Source organism: Oncorhynchus masou, chromosome 27, assembly GCF_036934945.1.
Source record: "Oncorhynchus masou masou isolate Uvic2021 chromosome 27, UVic_Omas_1.1, whole genome shotgun sequence".
In the NCBI taxonomy this organism is placed as follows: domain Eukaryota; kingdom Metazoa; phylum Chordata; class Actinopteri; order Salmoniformes; family Salmonidae; genus Oncorhynchus; species Oncorhynchus masou.
The window spans coordinates 4256433-4281675 of NC_088238.1; the positions used below are offsets into that span (position 1 = coordinate 4256433).

Sequence of the window (25243 nt, forward strand, 5' to 3'; positions counted from 1 at the left end):
CGCTAACAGGGATGTCTTGCTTCCACAATGCTCCCCTGTGGACTTCACCCTGCTCCTGTCCACTTTAGATGACATCAGATGTCTTCCTATCTCCTGTCTACTTCCAACTAGTGTTCTAATCTCAGGGGCTGCGTCTGGAATAGACCAGAGCCCTATTCCCTATATAGTGCACTACTTTAGACCAGAGCCCTATTCCCTATATAGTGCACTACTTTAGACCAGAGCCCTATTAGTGAATAGAGGGTTGTTTTGGGATTCACACAGTCTTCTAGAGGGGCCTTTGGTGCAGTTGTATGAGCAATGACAGACCACAGGAAGTGTTCTTGCTACTATAGCCTTCCTCTCTCATCTGATAATGGTATTGTCACTTTGGCAGCTGATATTGACCATTTGGTAGCTTGCACTTAGCCACTCCAGAGGGCATATCTTTGGCATTATTGATTCAAGGGTTTTATTGGCATGGGAAACTTATGTTAACATTGCCAAAGCAAGTGAGGTAGATAATATACAAAAGTTTCAAAAGAATAAAGACATTACAAATGTCATATTATGTATATATACGGTATTGTAACAATGTACAAATGGTTCAAGTACAAAAGGGAAAATAAATAATAAATTAATAAATAATCTCTCTCTCTGGCGCCTCTCTCTCTCCTCTCTCTGCCTCTCTCTCTCTCTCTCTCTCTCTCTCTCTCTCTCTCTCTCACTCCTACTCTCTCTGGCTCCTTCTTCTCTCTCTCTCTCTCACTCCTACTCTCTCTCTCTCTCTGTCTCCTTCTTCTCTCTGTCTCTGTCTCCTTCTTCTCTGTCTCTGTCTCCTTCTTCTCTGTCTCTGTCTCCTTCTTCTCTGTCTCTGTCTCCTTCTTCTCTCTCTCTGTCTCCTTCTTCTCTGTCTCTGTCTCCTTCTTCTCTGTCTCTGTCTCCTTCTCTCTCTCGGTCTCCTTCTTCTCTGTCTTTGTCTCCTTCTTCTCTGTCTTTGTCTCATTCTTCTCTGTCTCTGTCTCCTTCTTCTCCCTTTCTGTCACCTTCTTCTCTGTCACCTTCTTCTCTGTCTCCTTCTCTGTCTCTGTCTCCTTCTCTGTCTCTGTCTCCTTCTCTGTCTCTGTCTCTGGCTCCTTCTTCTCTGTCTCTGGCTCCTTCTTCTCTGTCTCTGGCTCCTTCTTCTCTGTCTCTGGCTCCTTCTTCTCTGTCTCTGGCTCCTTCTTCTCTGTCTCTGGCTCCTTCTTCTCTGGCTCTGCCTCCTTCTTCTCTGGCGCTGCCTCCTTCTTCTCTGGCTCTGCCTCCTTCTTCTCTGGCTCTGTCTCCTTCTTCTCTGGCTCTGTCTCCTTCTTCTCTGTCTCTGCCTCCTTCTTCTCTGTCTCTGTCTCCTTCTTCTCTGTCTCCTTCTTCTCTGTCTCCTTCTTCTCTGTCTCTGTCTCCTTCTTCTCTGTCTCTGTCTCCTTCTTCTCTGTCTCTGTCTCCTTCTCTCTCTCAGTCTCCTTCTTCTCGGTCTCTGTCGCCTTCTTCTCTGGCTCTGTCTCCTTCTCTGTCTCTGTCTCCTTCTTCTCTGTCTCCTTCTCTGTCTCTGTCTCCTTCTCTGTCTCTGTCTCCTTCTCTGTCTCTGTCTCCTTCTCTGTCTCTGTCGCCTTCTTCTCTGTCTCTTTCTCCTTCTTCTCTGTCTCTGTCTCCTTCTCTGTCTCTGTCTCCTTCTTCTCTGTCTCTGTCTCCTTCTTCTCTGTCTCTGTCTCCTTCTTCTCTCTCTCTGCCTCCTTCTTCTCTGTCTCTGTCTCCTTCTTCTCTGTCTCTGTCTCCTTCTTCTCTGTCTCCTTCTTCTCTGTCTCTGTCTCCTTCTCTGTCTCTGTCTCCTTCTTCTCTGTCTCTGTCTCCTTCTCTCTCTCAGTCTCCTTCTTCTCGGTCTCTGTCGCCTTCTTCTCTGGCTCTGTCTCCTTCTCTGTCTCTGTCTCCTTCTTCTCTGTCTCCTTCTCTGTCTCTGTCTCCTTCTCTGTCTCTGTCTCCTTCTCTGTCTCTGTCTCCTTCTCTGTCTCTGTCGCCTTCTTCTCTGTCTCTGTCTCCTTCTTCTCTGTCTCTGTCTCCTTCTTCTCTGTCTCTGTCTCCTTCTTCTCTGTCTCTGTCTCCTTCTCTGTCTCTGTCTCCTTCTTCTCTGTCTCTGTCTCCTTCTTCTCTGTCTCTGTCTCCTTCGTCTCTGTCTCTGTCTCCTTCTGTTCTGTCTCCTTCTGTTCTGTCTCTGGCTCCTTCCTCTCTCTCCCTGGCTCCTCTCTCGCTCTCTCTGGCTCCTCTTTCTCTCTCTCTCTCTCTTTCTCCCTCTGTCTTTCTCTCTAGCCCTTTCTTGTTCAATAAATCATTTTGACAGAACTGGAATACAAAGCTATAAGTGAGGACTGTGTGACTTTCTCACGAACAGAACGTTCTGTCAGTTTCTGTAGATACAGAAAGTCGCCTAATTGAAACATAAGCAATATTTCAACATCATTTCACCTGGGTTCATTTTCCTCAGTCCTCGTAGTACATTAGCATAGAAGGTAAACTAAAATAGCACCTTTAAATCTGTGAGATGATCAAGTACGACGATTACCAGAGGACTTTAAAAGTGTAGAATGATAAACCATTTAAAAAGTCGTACTAATCTCAAAACAAAGCTTTCATAAAATCCTAAAATATTTAAAGTAGCTAGTCACCCAATTTGAAGTAGTTAAAACTTATAAGTTAGAGACTTCTGTGGAGTCTAAACTCATTAAAGTTGAATTTAACGAGAGCAAACGCTCACTAACCTTTACTCAAAACTATACTGAGACAAATGCCAAATGTTTAACCAAAGACAGAGGCATCACATGACTCAGAGCAGGTTGAGAATCTATTTATCTGGGTCCTGGAGTAGTGAACACAATGAAGGATGTGTTCTATAGAACATCTGACTATTAACACATTGAGGATGTCAGTCTGTGTGTGTGTGTGTGTGTGTGTGTGTGTGTGTGTGTGTGTGTGTGTGTGTGTGTGTGTGTGTGTGTGTGTGTGTGTGTGTGTGTGTGTGTGTGCGTGTGTGTGTGACTCAGCATCCTGCTAAGAGGGGACCAATGCCACCAATGCAAATTGAGAGACGTGTCACTTGTCAGGTAGAGAGAGTCTGATATGGAATGGAAGGGACCTCCTCGGATGGGTTTATTCATCAAGTCTGTTAGAAACACCACTACTGTTAGAAACACTACTACTGGTAGAAACACTACTACTGTTAGAAACACTACTACACTACTACTGGTAGAAACACTACTACTACTAGAAACACTACTACTGGTAGAAACACTACTACACTACTACTGTTAGAAACTACTACTGGTAGAAACACTACTACTGGTAGAAACACTACTACTGTTAGAAACACTACTACACTACTACTGGTAGAAACACTACTACTACTAGAAACACTACTAATGGTAGAAACACTACTACACTACTACTGTTAGAAACTACTACTGGTAGAAACACTACTACTGTTAGAAACACTACTACTGGTAGAAACACTACTACACTACTACTGTTAGAAACACTACTACTGTTAGAAACACCACTACTGTTAGAAACACTACTACTGGTAGAAACACTACTACTGTTAGAAACACTACTACACTACTACTGGTAGAAACACTACTACTGTTAGAAACACTACTACTGGTAGAAACACTACTACTGTTAGAAACACTACTACTGGTAGAAACACTACTACACTACTACTGTTAGAAACACTACTACTGTTAGAAACACCACTACTGTTAGAAACACTACTACACTACTGCTGGTAGAAACACTACTACTGTTAGAAACACTACTACTGTTAGAAACACTACTACTGGTAGAAACACTACTACACTACTACTGGTAGAAACACTACTACTACTAGAAACACTACTACTGGTAGAAACACTACTACACTACTACTGTTAGAAACTACTACTGGTAGAAACACTACTACTGTTAGAAACACTACTACTGTTAGAAACACTACTAAAGTTAGAAACACTACTACTGGTAGAAACACTACTACTACTAGAAACACTACTACTGTTAGAAACACTACTACTGTTAGAAACACTACTACACTACTACTGTTAGAAACACTACTACTGTTAGAAACACTACTACACTACTACTGTTAGAAACAGTACTACTGGTAGAAACACTACTACACTACTACTGATAGAAACACTACTACTGTTAGAAACACTACCACTGTTAGAAACACTACTACTGTTAGAAACACCACTACTACTAGTAGAAACACTACTACTGGTAGAAACACTACTACTGTTAGAAACACTACTACTGTTAGAAACACTACTACTAGTAGAAACACTACTACTGGTAGAAACACTACTACACTACTACTGTTAGAAACACCACTACTGTTAGAAACACTACTACTGTTAGAAACACTACTACTGGTAGAAACACTACTACTGTTAGAAACACCACTACTACTGGTAGAAACACTACTACTGGTAGAAACACTACTACTGTTAGAAACACTACTACTGTTAGAAACACCACTACTACTAGTAGAAACACTACTACTGGTAGAAACACTACTACTGTTAGAAACACTACTACTGGTAGAAACACTACTACTGGTAGAAACACTACTACTGTTAGAAACACTACTACACTACTACTGGTAGAAACACTACTACTACTAGAAACACTACTACTGTTAGAAACACTACTACACTACTACTGTTAGAAACACTACTACTGGTAGAAACACTACTACTGTTAGAAACACTACTACACTACTGCTGGTAGAAACACTACTACTGTTAGAAACACTACTACTGGTAGAAACACTACTACTGTTAGAAACACTACTACTATTTTTTATTTTTTTATTTCACGTTTATTTAACCAGGTAGGCTAGTTGAGAACAAGTTCTCATTTGCAACTGCGACCTGGCCAAGATAAAAGCATAGCAGTGTGAACAGACAACACAGAGTTACACATGGAGTAAACAATTAACAAGTCAATAACACAGTAGAAAAAAAGGGGAGTCTATATACATTGTGTGCAAAAGGCATGAGGAGGTAGGCGAATAGAAACACTACTACTGGTAGAAACACTACTACTGTTAGATACACTACTACTGTTAGAAACACTACAACTGTTAGAAACACTACTACTGATAGTGGTCTGGTAGAAACACTGCTGGTACTCATACAAGTTTAGACTGTCAGACAGCGCATGTACCTGGAGCATGTCAAAGGTCATTTAACAGGTCATTTAGCAGGTCATTTAGCAGGTCATTTAGCAGGTCATTTAGCAGGTCATTTAGCAGGTCATTTAACAGGTCATTTAGCAGGTCATTTAACAGGTCATTTAGCAGGTCATTTAATGGGTCATTTAGCAGGTCATTTAGCAGGTCATTTAGCAGGTCATTTAGCAGGTCATTTAGCAGGTCATTTAATGGGTCATTTAACAGGTCATTTAACAGGTCATTTAACAGGTAATTTAATGGGTCATTTAACAGGTCATTTAACAGGTCATTTAGCAGGTCATTTAACAGGTCATTTAGCAGGTCATTTAACAGGTCAATTAACAGGTCATTTAGCAGGTCATTTAACAGGTAATTTAATGGGTCATTTAATGGGTCATTTAACAGGTCATTTAATGGGTCATTTAACAGGTCATTTAACAGGTCATTTAGCAGGTCAATTAACAGGTCATTTAGCAGGTCATTTAACAGGTCATTTAGCAGGTCATTTAACAGGTCATTTAATGGGTCATTTAATAGGTCATTTAATAGGTCATTTAGCAGGTCATTTAACAGGTCATTTAATGGGTCATTTAACAGGTCATTTAACAGGTCATTTAGCAGGTCATTTAACAGGTCATTTAGCAGGTCATTTAACGGGTCATTTAGCAGGTCATTTAGCAGGTCATTTAGCAGGTCATTTGGCAGGTCATTTAACAGGTCATTTAACGTGTCATTTAGCAGGTAATTTAGCAGGTCATTTAGCAGGTCATTTAACAGGTCATTTAACAGATCATTGAGCAGGTGACGTATCAGCAGGGAGTGCAGGTGGGGACAGCTAAATCCCACCAACCATTGTGTCACTCGGATGTTGTTTGGCGTCATCTGGTGTGGTGGTTCTGTGTGGTGACCTGGTTTGTTGTCATGGTGATTGTGGGTCTGGATCCTACAGCAGATAAACTCTACTCTTGCATGGGGTCTATGATACAACTCCGGTTGTCAGCCATTATAGGTAGTTACTCACGGTCGATCATGGTGACCACGTTCTCCTCCACGGCGGGGCTGCTGAGTCCAGCTGAGGCCACTCTGACAGCCACGTTGTATCTCCTGTAAGGCTGTAGGTTCTCCAGGCTGAGTAAGGTACTATCCCGGGCCAGACGCAGGGCGTACACCAGCTCCCAGCTGTCCTGCTGACGCACCTGGGGGGTAGTGGACATTACTGTAGTCCACTCCTTGTTTTCAACATACTGACAACTTTAATAGTCCACTCCTTGTTTTCAACATACTGACAACTTTAATAGTCCACTCCTTGTTTTCAACATACTGACAACTTTAATAGTCCACTCCTTGTTTTCAACATACTGACAACTTTAACAGTCCACTCCTTGTTTTCAACATACTGATAACTGATTAGTGCAGTCCACTCCTTGTTTTCAACATACTGACAACTTTAACAGTCCACTCCTTGTTTTCAACATACTGACAACTTTAACAGTCCACTCCTTGTTTTCAACATACTGATAACTGATTAGTGTAGTCCACTCCTTGTTTTCAACATACTGACAACTTTAACAGTCCACTCCTTGTTTTCAACATACTGACAACTTTAACAGTCCACTCCTTGTTTTCAACATACTGACAACTTTAATAGTCCACTCCTTGTTTTCAACATACTGAGAACTGATTAGTGCAGGCCACTCCTTGTTTTCAACATACTGATAACTGATTAGTGCAGTCCACTCCTTGTTTTCAACATACTGATAACTGATTAGTGCAGTCCACTCCTTGTTTTCAACATACTGATAACTGATTAGTGCAGTCCACTCCTTGTTTTCAACATACTGACAACTTTAACAGTCCACTCCTTGTTTTCAACATACTGATAACTGATTAGTGCAGTCCACTCCTTGTTTTCAACATACTGATAACTGATTAGTGCAGTCCACTCCTTGTTTTCAACATACTGATAACTGATTAGTGCAGTCCACTCCTTGTTTTCAACATACTGACAACTTTAACAGTCCACTCCTTGTTTTCAACATAATGATAACTGATTAGTGTAGTCCACTCCTTGTTTTCAACATACTGATAACTGATTAGTGTAGTCCACTCCTTGTTTTCAACATACTGATAACTGATTAGTGCAGTCCACTCCTTGTTTTCAACATACTGATAACTGATTAGTGCAGTCCACTCCTTGTTTTCAACATACTGATAACTGATTAGTGCAGTCCACTCCTTGTTTTCAACATACTGACAACTTTAACAGTCCACTCCTTGTTTTCAACATACTGATAACTGATTAGTGCAGTCCACTCCTTGTTTTCAACATACTGATAACTGATTAGTGCAGTCCACTCCTTGTTTTCAACATACTGACAACTTTAACAGTCCACTCCTTGTTTTCAACATACTGATAACTGATTAGTGTAGTCCACTCCTTGTTTTCAACATACTGATAACTGATTAGTGCAGGCCACTCCTTGTTTTCAACATACTGATAACTGATTAGTGCAGTCCACTCCTTGTTTTCAACATACTGATAACTGATTAGTGCAGTCCACTCCTTGTTTTCAACATACTGATAACTGATTAGTGCAGTCCACTCCTTGTTTTCAACATACTGACAACTTTAACAGTCCACTCCTTGTTTTCAACATACTGATAACTGATTAGTGCAGGCCACTCCTTGTTTTCAACATACTGATAACTGATTAGTGCAGTCCACTCCTTGTTTTCAACATACTGATAACTGATTAGTGCAGTCCACTCCTTGTTTTCAACATACTGATAACTGATTAGTGTAGTCCACTCCTTGTTTTCAACATACTGATAACTGATTAGTGCAGTCCACTCCTTGTTTTCAACATACTGATAACTGATTAGTGTAGTCCACTCCTTGTTTTCAACATACTGATAACTGATTAGTGTAGTCCACTCCTTGTTTTCAACATACTGATAACTGATTAGTGCAGTCCACTCCTTGTTTTCAACATACTGATAACTGATTAGTGCAGTCCACTCCTTGTTTTCAACATACTGATAACTGATTAGTGAAGTCCACTCCTTGTTTTCAACATACTGATAACTGATTAGTGTAGGCCACTCCTTGTTTTCAACATACTGATAACTGATTAGTGTAGTCCACTCCTTGTTTTCAACATACTGATAACTGATTAGTGTAGTCCACTCCTTGTTTTCAACATACTGATAACTGATTAGTGTAGTCCACTCCTTGTTTTCAACATACTGATAACTGATTAGTGTAGGCCACTCCTTGTTTTCAACATACTGATAACTGATTAGTGTAGTCCACTCCTTGTTTTCAACATACTGATAACTGATTAGTGTAGTCCACTCCTTGTTTTCAACATACTGATAACTGATTAGTGTAGTCCACTCCTTGTTTTCAACATACTGATAACTGATTAGTGTAGTCCACTCCTTGTTTTCAACATACTGATAACTGATTAGTGCAGGCCACTCCTTGTTTTCAACATACTGATAACTGATTAGTGTAGGCCACTCCTTGTTTTCAACATACTGATAACTGATTAGTGTAGGCCACTCCTTGTTTTCAACATACTGATAACTGATTAGTGTAGGCCACTCCTTGTTTTCAACATACTGATAACTGATTAGTGTAGTCCACTCCTTGTTTTCAACATACTGACAACTGATTAGTGCAGGCCACTCCTTGTTTTCAACATACTGATAACTGATTAGTGGAGTCCACTCCTTGTTTTCAACATACTGATAACTGATTAGTGCAGTCCACTCCATGTTTTACTCCAGCACTAGCTGAGTCATGTAACTTAATATGGAGTTGGTCCCCCTTTGTTGCTATAACAGCCTCCAATCTTCTGGGAAGGTTTTCCACTAGACGGTGGAACATTGCTGCTATAACAGCCTCCACTCTTCTGGGAAGGTTTTCCACTAGACGTTGGAAAATTGCTGCTGGGACTTGTTTCCATTCAGCCACAAGAGCGTTAGTGAAGTCAGACACTGATGTTGGGCGATTAGGCCTGGCTCGCAGTCAGCGTTCCAATTAAAAAAAAAAAGTTGCTTCCAGAGGCAGTTTGGAACTCAGTCGTGAGTGTTGCAATCGATGACAGATGATATTTACGCGCTACGTGCTGCTTCACTCAATGTTCCCGTTCTGTGAGCTTGTGTGGCCTACCACTTCACAGCTGAGCTGTTGTTGCTCCTAGACATTTCCACTTAACAATAACAGCACAGACTGGGGCAGCTCGAGCAGGGCCGAAATTTGACAAACTGACTTGTTGCATCCTATGACGGTGTCACGTTGAAAGTCCCTGAGCTCTTCCGTACAGGCTATTCTACTGCCAGTGTTTGTCTATGTTACCAGGCAAGTCAGTTAAGAACAAGTTCTTATTTTCAATAACGGCCCAGTGGGTCAACTGCTTGTGTTCAGGGGCAGAACGACCTTGTCAGCTCAGGGATTTGATCTTGCAACCTTCCTGTTACTAGTCCAATGCTCTAACCACTAGGCTACCTGCCTCTAACCACTAGGCTACCTGCCTCTAACCACTAGGCTACCTGCCTCTAACCACTAGGCTACTTGCCTCTAACCACTAGGCTACCTGCCTCTAACCACTAGGCTACCTGCCTCTAACCACTAGGCTACCCTGCCTCTAACCACTAGGCTACCTGCCTCTAACCACTCGGCTACCTGTCTCTAACCACTAGGCTACCTGCCTCTAACCACTAGGCTACCTGCCTCTAACCACTAGGCTACCTGCCTCTAACCACTAGGCTACCTGCCTCTAACCACTAGGCTACCTGCCTCTATCCACTAGGCTACTTGCCTCTAACCACTCGGCTACCTGCCTCTAACCACTAGGCTACCTGCCTCTAACCACTAGGCTACCTGCCTCTAACCACTCGGCTACCTGCCTCTAACCACTCGGCTACCTGCCTCTAACCACTCGGCTACCTGCCGTCTATGGAGATTGCATGGCTGTGTGGGTGATTTTATACACCTGTCAGCAACGGGTGTTGCTGAAATAGCCCGAATCCACCAATTTAAAGGGGCGTCCACATAGTGTATGTATGGGTTAACCGAAAGGTTGCTGGATCGAATCCCTGACCTGACGAGGAAAACAATCTGTTGTTCAGCCCCGAACAAGGCAGTTAACCCCATCGTTCCCTGGGTGTGGATGTTAATTAAGGCAGTCCCCCGCACCTTTCTGATTCAGAGGGGTTGGCTTAAATGAGGAAGACACATTTCAGTTGAATTGCATTCAGTTGTACAACTGTCACGGTATCCTATATCCCTGCAATGCCTTCAGTAAAGTTGGAGAAATGGTATCAGACACCCTGACCTCAACGTGTATAAAAACAAGACAAGACATAAAGACAGTGTGTGTGTGAGAGATGTGACATTACCTCCACGGTATAGGAGTCCCAGTGGGAGTCAGGGAAGGTCCAGGAACAGGAGATGGATGACGAACTCTGGGGGAAACAATGCATGTTCCGCAGTCTGGATGGGTCTGGGAGGAAGAGAGGGAACATTTAGGATTGATTTGTTGATCGATTAATATTTAATAAACCTTTATTTATTCAGGTAAATTTGACTGTGATTGCACGAAGTCCCTGGTCCAAGAAAGCATGGCATGACGTTTCAGTGCAGGGAGTTTTAGAACCATTGAGCTTAGGGTCTCATAGCCCTGAGACGAGAACTATACCTTCTGGAGTTTTAGTTAGGAGCACTGTGACAACCAACCTCTGTCTACTCTACCTTCCTGCCCCCTGTCTCCTCTACCTTCCTGCCCCCTGTCTCCTCTACCTTCCTGCCCCTGTCTCCTCTACCTACCTATCTCCTGTCTCCTCTACCTACCTGCCCCCTGTTTCCTCTACCTTCCTGTCCCCTGTCTCCTCTACCTTCCTGCCCCCTGTCTCCTCTACCTTCCTGTCCCCTGTCTCCTCTACCTTCCTGTCCCCTGTCTCCTCTACCTTCCTGCCCCCTGTCTCCTCTACCTTCCTGCCCCCTGTCTCCTCTACCTTCCTGCCCCCTGTCTCCTCTACCTTCCTGTCCCCTGTCTCCTCTACCTTCCTGTCCCCTGTCTCGTCTACCTTCCTGTCCCCTGTCTCGTCTACCTTCCTGTCCCCTGTCTCGTCTACCTTCCTGCCCCCTGTCTCCTCTACCTTCCTGTCCCCTGTCTCCTCTACCTTCCTAACTCTGCACTAGCAGTCTGGGTTGAAGATAACAAATTTAAAACAAGAAGACTCTAACATCCCATAACGATTTGCATAAAATGAGAAAGAATTATAAAGTAAGGGACAAACAATGTTAGATAGCGAAGGCACTGGGCCCATGTATCTAAAAGCTTCCTGATGTCATAATGATCTGTCCTAATAAGGGCATCTACAGCCTAGCTGGCAGTGACAGACAGAGGACACATGAAAAAAATGCTCTTTTGACTGTTTACTGGAGGCTTCAATCAGACTTCAATCATTGGCCAGGAGTGAGGATACAATAGGAGCCAGGCAGAGCATTATGAGTTTTGCTGACTCACCACCGGCCATAAGAGGCTCTACAGTACGTCACATCAGACTGAGGACAAAGTGGCCAGGGACCAGTTGAATAGAAAGGCTCTCTACATAACAGTGTGAAAGCAAATGAGCACAGAGGCCAAGAATAATATTTTGAGAGGTGTGTTTTGTTGCCGTGCCCTTGGACTGTCTGCCTTTTTTCAAAGGAAAACAACGGTCTGCGTGAGCCCACACTACACACACGACTCAATAACAGGGTCCAATGTAAGTGTGTGGTCTGCGTGACACACGGTTCCAAAGAGATATACACACTGACCCGAGCTTCTGTAGTGGGGGGCTCAACTAGTCTGAAGCTTCATATTGATGAAAGCAATATGAAGGCATTATACATACTCACTCAGGACCATGCCATGTTATTTTGGACCAGCTCAAACTGCTGTAGAAGTTAGTAGATTGGGCTGTAGTGGGCAAGGGGCCTTGGTGGTTTACCAGAATGACTGGTAAACAGAATGAATAGAACCTGTAACCCTGGTAATATGACTGGTAAACATAATGAATAGAACCTGTAACCCTGGTAATATGACTGGTAAATAGAATGAATAGAACCTGTAACCCTGGTAATATGACTGGTAAACAGAATGAATAGAACCTGTAACCCTGGTAATATGACTGGTAAATAGAATGAATAGAACCTCTAACCCTGGTAATATGACTGGTAAATAGAATGAATAGAACCTGTAACCCTGGTAATATGACTGGTAAACAGAATGAATAGAACCTCTAACCCTGGTAATATGACTGGTAAATAGAATGAATAGAACCTGTAACCCTGGAAATATGACTGGTAAATAGAATGAATAGAACCTCTAACCCTGGTAATATGACTGGTAAATAGAATGAATAGAACCTCTAACCCTGGTAATATGACTGGTAAATAGAATGAATAGAACCTGTAACCCTGGTAATATGACTGGTAAACAGAATGAATAGAACCTCTAACCCTGGTAATATGACTGGTAAATAGAATGAATAGAACCTGTAACCCTGGAAATATGACTGGTAAATAGAATGAATAGAACCTCTAACCCTGGTAATATGACTGGTAAATAGAATGAATAGAACCTCTAACCCTGGTAATATGACTGGTAAATAGAATGAATAGAACCTCTAACCCTGGTAATATGAATGGCAAATAGAATTAAAAGAACCTGTAACCCTGGAAATATGACTGGTAAATAGAATGAATAGAACCTGTAACCCTGGTAATATGACTGGTAAATGGAATGAATAGAACCTGTAACACTGGTAATATGACTGGTAAATAGAATGAATAGAACCTCTAACCCTGGTAATATGACTGGTAAATGGAATGAATAGAACCTCTAACCCTGGTAATATGACTGGTAAATAGAATGAAAAGAACCTCTAACCCTGGTAAATAGAATGAATAGAACCTGTAACCCTGGTAATATGACTGGTAAATAGAATGAATAGAACCTGTAACCCTGGTAATATGACTGGTAAATAGAATGACAATAACCTGTAACCCTGGTAATATGACTGGTAAATAGAATGAATAGAACCTCTAACCCTGGTAAATAGAATGAATAGAACCTGTAACCCTGGTAATATGACTGGTAAATAGAATGAATAGAACCTCTAACCCTTGTAATATGACTGGTAAATAGAATGAATAGAACCTGTAACTCTGGTAATATGACTGGTAAATAGAATGACAATAACCTGTAACCCTGGTAATATGACTGGTAAATAGAATGAATAGAACCTGTAACCCTGGTAATATGACCGGTAAATAGAATGAATAGAACCTGTAACCCTGGTAATATGACTGGTAAATAGAATGAATAGAACCTCTAACCCTGGTAATATGACTGGTAAATGGAATGAATAGAACCTGTAACCCTGGTAATATGACTGGTAAATAGAATGAATAGAACCTGAAACCCTGGTAAATAGAATGAATAGAACCTGTAACCCTGGTAAATAGAATGAATAGAACCTCTAACCCTTGTAATATGACTGGTAAATAGAATGAATAGAACCTCTAACCCTTGTAATATGACTGGTAAATAGAATGAATAGAACCTCTAACCCTGGTAATATGACTGGTAAATAGAATGACAATAACATGTAACCCTGGTAATATGACTGGTAAATAGAATGAATAGAACCTCTAACCCTGGTAATATGACTGGTAAATGGAATGAATAGAACCTGTAACCCTGGTAATATGACTGGTAAATAGAATGAATAGAACCTGAAACCCTGGTAAATAGAATGAATAGAACCTGTAACCCTGGTAAATAGAATGAATAGAACCTCTAACCCTTGTAATATGACTGGTAAATAGAATGAATAGAACCTCTAACCCTTGTAATATGACTGGTAAATAGAATGAATAGAACCTCTAACCCTGGTAATATGACTGGTAAATAGAATGACAATAACATGTAACCCTGGTAATATGACTGGTAAATAGAATGAATAGAACCTGTAACCCTGGTAATATGACCGGTAAATAGAATGAATAGAACCTGTAACCCTGGTAATATGACTGGTAAATAGAATGAATAGAACCTCTAACCCTGGTAATATGACTGGTAAATGGAATGAATAGAACCTGTAACCCTGGTAATATGACTGGTAAATAGAATGAATAGAACCTGTAACCCTGGTAATATGACTGGTAAATAGAACCTGTAACCCTGGTAAATAGAATGAATAGAACCTGTAACCCTGGTAATATGACTGGTAAATAGAATGAATAGAACCTCTAACCCTGGTAATATGACTGGTAAATGGAATGAATAGAACCTGTAACCCTGGTAATATGACTGGTAAATAGAATGAATAGAACCTGAAACCCTGGTAAATAGAATGAATAGAACCTGTAACCCTGGTAAATAGAATGAATAGAACCTCTAACCCTTGTAATATGACTGGTAAATAGAATGAATAGAACCTCTAACCCTTGTAATATGACTGGTAAATAGAATGAATAGAACCTGTAACCCTGGTAATATGACTGGTAAATAGAATGACAATAACCTGTAACCCTGGTAATATGACTGGTAAATGGAATGAAGAGAACCTCTAACCCTGGTAATATGACTGGTAAATAGAATGAATAGAACCTGTAACACTGGTAATATGACTGGTAAATAGAATGAATAGAACCTCTAACCCTGGTAATATGACTGGTAAATAGAATGACAATAACATGTAACCCTGGTAATATGACTGGTAAATAGAATGAATAGAACCTGTAACCCTGGTAATATGACCGGTAAATAGAATGAATAGAACCTGTAACCCTGGTAATATGACTGGTAAATAGAATGAATAGAACCTCTAACCCTGGTAATATGACTGGTAAATGGAATGAATAGAACCTGTAACCCTGGTAATATGACTGGTAAATAGAATGAATAGAACCTGTAACCCTGGTAATATGACTGGTAAATAGAACCTGTAACCCTGGTAAATAGAATGAATAGAACCTGTAACCCTGGTAATATGACTGGTAAATAGAATGAATAGAACCTCTAACCCTGGTAATATGACTGGTAAATGGAATGAATAGAACCTCTAACCCTGGTAATATGACTGGTAAATAGAATGAATATAACCTGTAACCCTGGTCATATGACTGGTAAATAGAATGAATAGAACCTGTAACCCTGGTAATATGACCGGTAAATAGAATGAATAGAACCTGTAACCCTGGTAATATGACTGGTAAATAGAATGAATAGAACCTCTAACCCTGGTAATATGACTGGTAAATGGAATGAATAGAACCTGTAACCCTGGTAATATGACTGGTAAATAGAATGAATAGAACCTGTAACCCTGGTAATATGACTGGTAAATAGAACCTGTAACCCTGGTAAATAGAATGAATAGAACCTGTAACCCTGGTAATATGACTGGTAAATAGAATGAATAGAACCTCTAACCCTGGTAATATGACTGGTAAATGGAATGAATAGAACCTCTAACCCTGGTAATATGACTGGTAAATAGAATGAATAGAACCTGTAACCCTGGTCATATGACTGGTAAATAGAATGAATAGAACCTCTAACCCTGGTAATATGACTGGTAAATAGAATGACAATAACCTGTAACCCTGGTAATATGACTGGTAAATAGATGAATAGAACCTGTAACCCTGGTCATATGACTGGTAAATAGAATGAATAGAACCTGTAACCCTGGTAATATGACTGGTAAATAGATGAATAGAACCTGTAACCCTGGTCATATGACTGGTAAATAGAATGAATAGAACCTCTAACCCTGGTAATATGACTGGTAAATAGAATGACAATAACCTGTAACCCTGGTAATATGACTGGTAAATAGAATGAATAGAACCTGTAACCCTGGTAATATGACCGGTAAATAGAATGAATAGAACCTGTAACCCTGGTAATATGACTGGTAAATAGAATGAATAGAACCTCTAACCCTGGTAATATGACTGGTAAATGGAATGAATAGAACCTGTAACCCTGGTAATATGACTGGTAAATAGAATGAATAGAACCTGTAACCCTGGTAATATGACTGGTAAATAGAACCTGTAACCCTGGTAAATAGAATGAATAGAACCTTTAACCCTGGTAATATGACTGGTAAATAGAATGAATAGAACCTCTAACCCTGGTAATATGACTGGTAAATGGAATGAATAGAAACTCTAACCCTGGTAATATGACTGGTAAATAGAATGAATAGAACCTGTAACCCTGGTAATATGACTGGTAAATAGATGAATAGAACCTGTAACCCTGGTAATATGACTGGTAAATGGAATGAATAGAACCACTAACCCTGGTAATATGACTGGTAAATAGAATGAATAGAACCTGTAACCCTGGTAATATGACTGGTAAATAGAATGAATAGAACCTGTAAACCTGGAAATATGACTGGTAAATAGAATGAATAGAACCTTTAACCCTGGAAATATGACTGGTAAATAGAATGAATAGAACCTGTAGCCCTGGTAAATAGAATGAATAGAACCTCTAACCCTTGTAATATGACTGGTAAATAGAATGAATAGAACCTGTAACCCTGGTAATATGACTGGTAAATGGAATGAAGAGAACCTCTAACCCTGGTAATATGACTGGTAAATTGAATGAATAGAACCTGTAACCCTGGTAATATGACCGGTAAATAGAATGAATAGAACCTGTAACCCTGGTAATATGACTGGTAAATAGAATGAATAGAACCTCTAACCCTGGTAATATGACTGGTAAATAGAATGAATAGAACCTCTAACCCTGGTAATATGACTGGTAAATAGAATGAATAGAACCTGTAACCCTGGTAATATGACTGGTAAATAGAATGAATAGAACCTGTAATCCTGGTAAATAGAATGAATAGAACCTGTAACCCTGGTAAATAGAATGAATAGAACCTCTAACCCTTGTAATATGACTGGTAAATAGAATGAATAGAACCTGTAACCCTGGTAATATGACTGGTAAATGGAATGAAGAGAACCTCTAACCCTGGTAATATGACTGGTAAATAGAATGAATACAACCTGTAACACTGGTAATATGACTGGTAAATAGAATGACAATAACCTGTAACCCTGGTAATATGACTGGTAAATAGAATGAATAGAACCTGTAACCCTGGTAATATGACTGGTAAATAGAATGAATAGAACCTGTAATCCTGGTAAATAGAATGAATAGAACCTGTAACCCTGGTAAATAGAATGAATAGAACCTCTAACCCTTGTAATATGACTGGTAAATAGAATGAATAGAACCTGTAACCCTGGTAATATGACTGGTAAATGGAATGAAGAGAACCTCTAACCCTGGTAATATGACTGGTAAATAGAATGAATACAACCTGTAACACTGGTAATATGACTGGTAAATAGAATGACAATAACCTGTAACCCTGGTAATATGACTGGTAAATAGAATGAATAGAACCTGTAACCCTGGTAATATGACTGGTAAATAGAATGACAATAACCTGTAACCCTGGTAATATGACTGGTAAATAGAATGAATAGAACCTGTAACCCTGGTAATATGACTGGTAAATAGAATGAATAGAACCTGTAACACTGGTAATATGACTGGTAAATAGAACCTGTAACCCTGGTAATATGACTGGTAAATAGAATGAATAGAACCTGTAACCCTGGTAATATGACTGGTAAATAGAATGACAATAACCTGTAACCCTGGTAATATGACTGGTAAATAGAATGAATAGAACCTGTAACCCTGGTAATATGACTGGTAAATGGAATGAAGAGAACCTCTAACCCTGGTAATATGACTGGTAAATAGAATGAATAGAACCTGTAACACTGGTAATATGACTGGTAAATAGAATGACAATAACCTGTAACCCTGGTAATATGACTGGTAAATTGAATGAATAGAACCTGTAACCCTGGTAATATGACCGGTAAATAGAATGAATAGAACCTGTAACCCTGGTAATATGACTGGTAAATAGAATGAATAGAACCTCTAACCCTGGTAATATGACTGGTAAATAGAATGAATAGAACCTCTAACCCTGGTAATATGACTGGTAAATAGAATGAATAGAACCTGTAACCCTGGTAAATAGAATGAATAGAACCTGTAATCCTGGTAAATAGAATGAATAGAACCTGTAACCCTGGTAAATAGAATGAATAGAACCTCTAACCCTTGTAACATGACTGGTAAATAGAATGAATAGAACCTGTAACCCTGGTAATATGACTGGTAAATGGAATGAAGAGAACCTCTAACCCTGGTAATATGACTGGTAAATAGAATGAATAGAACCTGTAACACTGGTAATATGACTGGTAAATAGAATGACAATAACCTGTAACCCTGGTAATATGACTGGTAAATAGAATGAATAGAACCTGTAACCCTGGTAATATGACTGGTAAATAGAATGACAATAACCTGTAACCCTGGTAATATGACTGGTAAATAGAATGAATAGAACCTGTAACCCTGGTAATATGACTGGTAAATAGAATGAATAGAACCTGTAACCCTGGTAATATGACTGGTAAATAGAACCTGTAACCCTGGTAATATGACTGGTAAATAGAATGAATAGAACCTGTAACCCTGGTAATATGACTGGTAAATAGAATGACAATAACCTGTAACCCTGGTAATATGACTGGTAAATAGAATGAATAGAACCTGTAACCCTGGTAATATGACTGGTAAATAGAATGAATAGAACCTCTAACCCTGGTAATATGACTGGTAAATGGAATGAATAGAACCTGTAACCCTGGTAATATGACTGGGAAATAGAATGAATAGAACCTGTAACCCTGGTAATATGACTGGTAAATAGAACCTGTAACCCTGGTAAATAGAATGAATAGAACCTGTAACCCTGGTAATATGACTGGTAAATAGAACCTGTAACCCTGGTAATATGACTGGTAAATAGATGAATAGAACCTGTAACCCTGGTAATATGACTGGTAAATAGAATGAATAGAACCTCTAACCCTGGTAAATAGAATGAATAGAACCTCTAACCCTTGTAATATGACTGGTAAATAGAATGAATAGAACCTGTAACCCTGGTAAATAGAATGAATAGAACCTGTAACACTGGTAATATGACTGGTAAATAGAATGACAATAACCTGTAACCCTGGTAATATGACTGGTAAATAGAACCTGTAACCCTGGTAAATAGAATGAATAGAACCTGTAACACTGGTAATATGACTGGTAAATAGAATGACAATAACCTGTAACCCTGGTAATATGACTGGTAAATAGAATGAATAGAACCTGTAACCCTGGTAATATGACTGGTAAATAGAATGAATAGAACCTGTAACCCTGGTAATATGACCGGTAAATAGAATGAATAGAACATGGAACCCTGGTAATATGACTGGTAAATAGAATGAATAGAACCTGTAACCCTGGTAATATGACTGGTAAATAGATGAATAGAACCTGTAACCCTGGTAATATGACTGGTAAATGGAATGAATAGAACCACTAACCCTGGTAATATGACTGGTAAATAGAATGAAAAGAACCTCTAACCCTGGTAATATGACTGGTAAATAGATGAATAGAACCTGTAACCCTGGTAATATGACTGGTAAATGGAATGAATAGAACCACTAACCCTGGTAATATGACTGGTAAATAGAATGAAAAGAACCTCTAACCCTGGTAATATGACTGGTAAATAGAATGAATAGAACCTGTAACCCTGGAAATATGACTGGTAAATAGAATGAATAGAACCTGTAACCCTGGTAATATGACTGGTAAACAGGATGAATAGAACCTGTAACCCTGGTAATATGACTGGTAAATAGAATGAATAGAACCTGTAACCCTGGTAATATGACTGGTAAATAGAACCCGTAACCCAGGTAAATAGAATGAATAGTACCTGTAACCCTGGTAATATGACTGGTAAATAGAACCTGTAACCCTGGTAAATAGAATGAATATAACCTGTAACCCTGGTAATATGACTGGTAAATAGAATGAATAGAACCTGTAACCCTGGTAATATGACTGGTAAATAGAATGAATAGAACCTGTAACCCTGGTAATATGGCTGGTAAATAGAATGAATAGAACCTGTAACCCTGGTAATATGACTGGTAAATAGAATGAATAGAACCTATAACCCTGGTAATATGACTGGTAAATATAATGAATATAACCTCTAACCCTGGTAATATGACTGGTAAATAGAATGAATAGAACCTGAAACCCTGGTAATATGACTGGTAAATAGAATGAATAGAACCTGTAACCCTGGTAATATGACTGGTAAATAGAATGAATAGAACCTGAAACCCTGGTAAATTGAATGAATAGAACCTGTAACCCTGGTAAATAGAATGAATAGAACCTCTAACCCTGGTAATATGACTGGTAAATAGAATGAATAGAACCTGAAACCCTGGTAAATAGAATGAATAGAACCTCTAACCCTGGTAATATGACTGGTAAATAGAATGAATAGAACCTGAAACCCTGGTAAATAGAATGAATAGAACCTGTAACCCTGGTAAATAGAATGAATAGAACCTCTAACCCTGGTAATATGACTGGTAAATAGAATGAATAGAACATGGAACCCTGGTAATATGACTGGTAAATAGAATGAATAGAACCTGTAACCCTGGTAATATGACTGGTAAATAGAATGAATAGAACCTGAAAGCCTGGTAAATTGAATGAATAGAACCTGTAACCCTGGTAAATAGAATGAATAGAACCTGTAACCCTGGTAATATGACTGGTAAATGGAATGAATAGAACCTCTAACCATGGTAATATGACTGGTAAATAGAATGAATAGAACCTGTAACCCTGGTAATATGACTGGTAAATATAATGAATAGAACCTCTAACCCTGGTAACATGACTGGTAAAAAGAATGAATAGAACCCGTAACCCTGGTAATATGAATGGTAAATAGAATGAATAGAACCTGAAACCCTGGTAAATAGAATGAATAGAACCTGTAAACCTGGTAATATGACTGGTAAATATAATGAATAGAACCTCTAACCCTGGTAACATGACTGGTAAAAAGAATGAATAGAACCCGTAATTCTGGTAATATGAATGGTAAATAGAATGAATAGAACCTGAAACCCTGGTAAATAGAATGAATAGAACCTCTAAAACTGGTAATATGACTGGTAAATAGAATGAATAGAACCTGTAACCCTGGTAATATGACTGGTAAATAGAATGAATAGAACCTCTAACCCTGGTAATATGACTGGTAAATAGAATGAATAGAACCTCTAACCCTGGTAATATGACTGGTAAATAGAATGAATAGATCCTGTAACCCTGGTAATATGACTGGTAAATAGAATGAATAGAACCTGTAACCCTGGTAATATGACTGGTAAATAGAATGAATAGAACCTGTAACCCTGGTAAATAGAATGAATAGAACCTCTAACCCTGGTAATATGACTGGTAAATAGAATGAATAGAACATGGAACCCTGGTAATATGACTGGTAAATAGAATGAATAGAACCTGAAACCCTGGTAAATAGAATGAATAGAACCTGTAACCCTGGTAAATAGAATGAATAGAACCTGTAACCCTGGTAATATGACTGGTAAATATAATGAATAGAACCTCTAACCCTGGTAACATGACTGGTAAAAAGAATGAATAGAACCCGTAACCCTGGTAATATGAATGGTAAATAGAATGAATAGAACCTGAAACCCTGGTAAATAGAATGAATAGAACCTGTAACCCTGGTAAATAGAATGAATAGAACCTCTAACCCTGGTAAATAGAATGAATAGAACCTCTAAAACTGGTAATATGACTGGTAAATAGAATGAATAGAACCTCTAACCCTGGTAATATGACTGGTAAATATAATTAATAGAACCTGTAACACTGGTAATATGACTGGTAAATAGAATGTATAGAACCTGTAACCCTGGTAAATAGAATGAATAGAACCTCTAACCCTGGTAAATAGAATGAATAGAACCTGTAACCCTGGTAAATAGAATGAATAGAACCTCTAACCCTGGTAAATAGAATGAATAGAACCTCTAACCCTGGTAATATGACTGGTAAATAGAATGAATAGAACCTGTAATCCTTGTAATATGACTGGTAAATAGAATGAATAGAACCTGTAACCCTGGTATTATGACTGGTAAATAGATGAATAGAACCTGTAACCCTGGTAATATGACTGGTAAATAGAATGAATAGAACATGGAACCCTGGTAATATGACTGTAAAATAGAATTAATAGAACCTGTAACCCTGGAACTATGACTGGTAAATAGAATGAATAGAACCTGTAACCCTGGTAATATGACTGGTAAATAGAATGAATAGAACCTGTAACCCTGGTAATATGACTGGTAAATAGAACCTGTAACCCTGGTAAATAGAATGAATAGAACCTGTAACCCTGGTAATATGGCTGGTAAATAGAATGAATAGAACCTCTAACCCTGGTCATATAACTGGTAAATAGAATGAATAGAACCTGTAACCCTGGAAATATGGCTGGTAAATAGAATGAATAGAACCTGTAACCCTGGTAATATGACTGGTAAATAGAATGAATAGAACCTGTAACACTGGTAATATGACTGGTAAATAGAATGAATAGAACCTGAAACCCTGGAAATATGACTGGTAAATAGAATGAATAGAACCACTAACCCTGGTAAATAGAATGAATAGAACCTGTAACCCTGGTAAATAGAATGAATAGAACCTGTAACCCTGGTAATATGACTGGTAAATAGAATGAATAGAACCTCTAACCCTGGTAATATGACTGGTAAATGGAATGAATAGAACCTGTAACCCTGGTAATATGACTGGTAAATGGAATGAATAGAACCTCTAACCCTGGTAATATGATTGGTAAACAGAATGAATAGAACCTGTAACCCTGGTAATATGACTGGTAAATAGAACCTGTAACCCTGGTAAATAGAATGAATAGAACCTGTAACCCTGGTAAACAGAATGAATAGAACCTGTAACCCTGGTAATATGACTGGTAAATAGAATGAATAGAACCTCTAACCCTGGTAATATGACTGGTAAATAGAATGAATAGAACCTCTAACCCTGGTAATATGACTGGTAAATAGAATGAATAGAACCTCTAACCCTGGTAATATGACTGGTAAATAGAATGAATAGAACCTCTAACCCTGGTAATATGACTGGTAAATAGAATGAATAGAACCTCTAACCCTGGTAATATGACTGGTAAATATAATGAATAGAACCTGTAACCCTGGTAATATGGCTGGTAAATAGAATGAATAGAACCTGTAACCCTGGTAATATGACTGGTAAATAGAATGACAATAACCTGTAACCCTGGTAATATGACTGGTAAATAGAATGAATAGAACCTCTAACCCTGGTAATATGACTGGTAAATAGAATGAATAGAACCTGTAACCCTGGTAATATGACTGGTAAATAGATGAATAGAACCTCTAACCCTGGTAATATGACTGGTAAATAGAATGAATAGAACCTCTAACCCTGGTAATATGACTGGTAAATATAATGAATAGAACCTGTAACCCTGGTAATATGGCTGGTAAATAGAATGAATAGAACCTGTAACCCTGGTAATATGACTGGTAAATAGAATGAATAGAACCTCTAACCCTGGTAATATGACTGGTAAATAGAATGAATAGAACCTGTAACCCTGGTAATATGACTGGTAAATAGAATGAATAGAACCTCTAACCCTGGTAATATGACTGGTAAATAGAATGAATAGAACAGGCTTGGAACCTCTCACCCTGACAACTTGACTGATAAATAGAATGAATAGAACAGGCTTGGAACCTCTCACCCTGACAACTTGACTGGTAAACAGAATGAATAGAACAGGCTTGGAACCTCTCACCCTGACAACTTGACTGATAAATAGAATGAATAGAACAGGCTTGGAACCTCTCACCCTGACAACTTGACTGATAAATAGAATGAATAGAACAGGCTTGGAACCTCTCACCCTGACAACTTGACTGATAAATAGAATGAATCGAACAGGCTTGGAACCTCTCACCCTGACAACTTGACTGATAAATAGAATGAATAGAACAGGCTTGGAACCTCTCACCCTGACAACTTGACTGATAAATAGAATGAATAGAACAGGCTTGGAACCTCTCACCCTGACAACTTGACTGGTAAACAGAATGAATAGAACAGGCTTGGAACCTCTCACCCTGACAACTTGACTGGTCAACAGAATGAATAGAACAGGCTTGGAACCTCTCACCCTGACAACTTGACTGGTAAACAGAATGAATAGAGCAGGCTTGGAACCTCTCACCCTGACAACTTGACTGGTAAACTTGCAATGGCTGCCTGGTATTGTGATGCATTGTGATTGCTCATGCAATAGAAGGTGTTTTTGTAATGTCAGTTGAGTTGAATCAACAAAACACATCACATATTATACCTCCTGCTTTGCTCCTATGGGTCCACTCGCAATAGCTGCCAATCCAGCCATTATGCCATAATTGACTTGATGCACCTTCTGTCCAGTCTATTTCCATGGCAGCACATGCAGACAGGAGAGGAGGAGAGGGAGAAACATGTTTTCCTAAAAGCTGTCATCAAGGAAAAGGGTGGGTACTTGGAAGAATCTAAAATCTCTAATATATTTGTATTTGTTTAACACTATTTTGGTTACTACATGGTTCCATATGTGTTATTTCATAGTTTTGATGTCTTCACTACTATTCTACAATGTAGGAAATAGTCCAAATAAAAGAAATACCCTGGAATGAAGAGGTGTGTCCAAACTTCTGACTGGTAGTGTATATATTTATTTGTGCTATTCTAACATGTTTTACTGTGACTGCAGTCATTTGGCTGATCAGTTCCTGTCACCTAAACTGCCATGGCTGTCTCA

General features: G+C 39.1%; 2 protein-coding genes across 2 annotated transcripts in view; both read right to left on the bottom strand.

Moving 5' to 3' along the window:
* LOC135515573 (receptor-type tyrosine-protein phosphatase beta-like) overlaps positions 1-25243 on the bottom strand; it is a 115272-nt gene that overhangs the window by 36449 nt on the left and 53580 nt on the right. Inside the window, 2 exon segments of the mRNA XM_064939194.1 lie at positions 6258-6432; positions 10643-10746. Of these exon segments, the coding sequence (XP_064795266.1) occupies positions 6258-6432; positions 10643-10746 (279 nt within the window).
* On the bottom strand, positions 214-1856 carry LOC135516544 (DNA ligase 1-like; the record flags this gene model as incomplete). The annotated part of the gene is made up of 2 exons (XM_064940900.1): positions 214-226; positions 550-1856. Coding segments are annotated over 2 exons (1320 nt in total), but the record flags the coding sequence as incomplete, so codon positions are not given.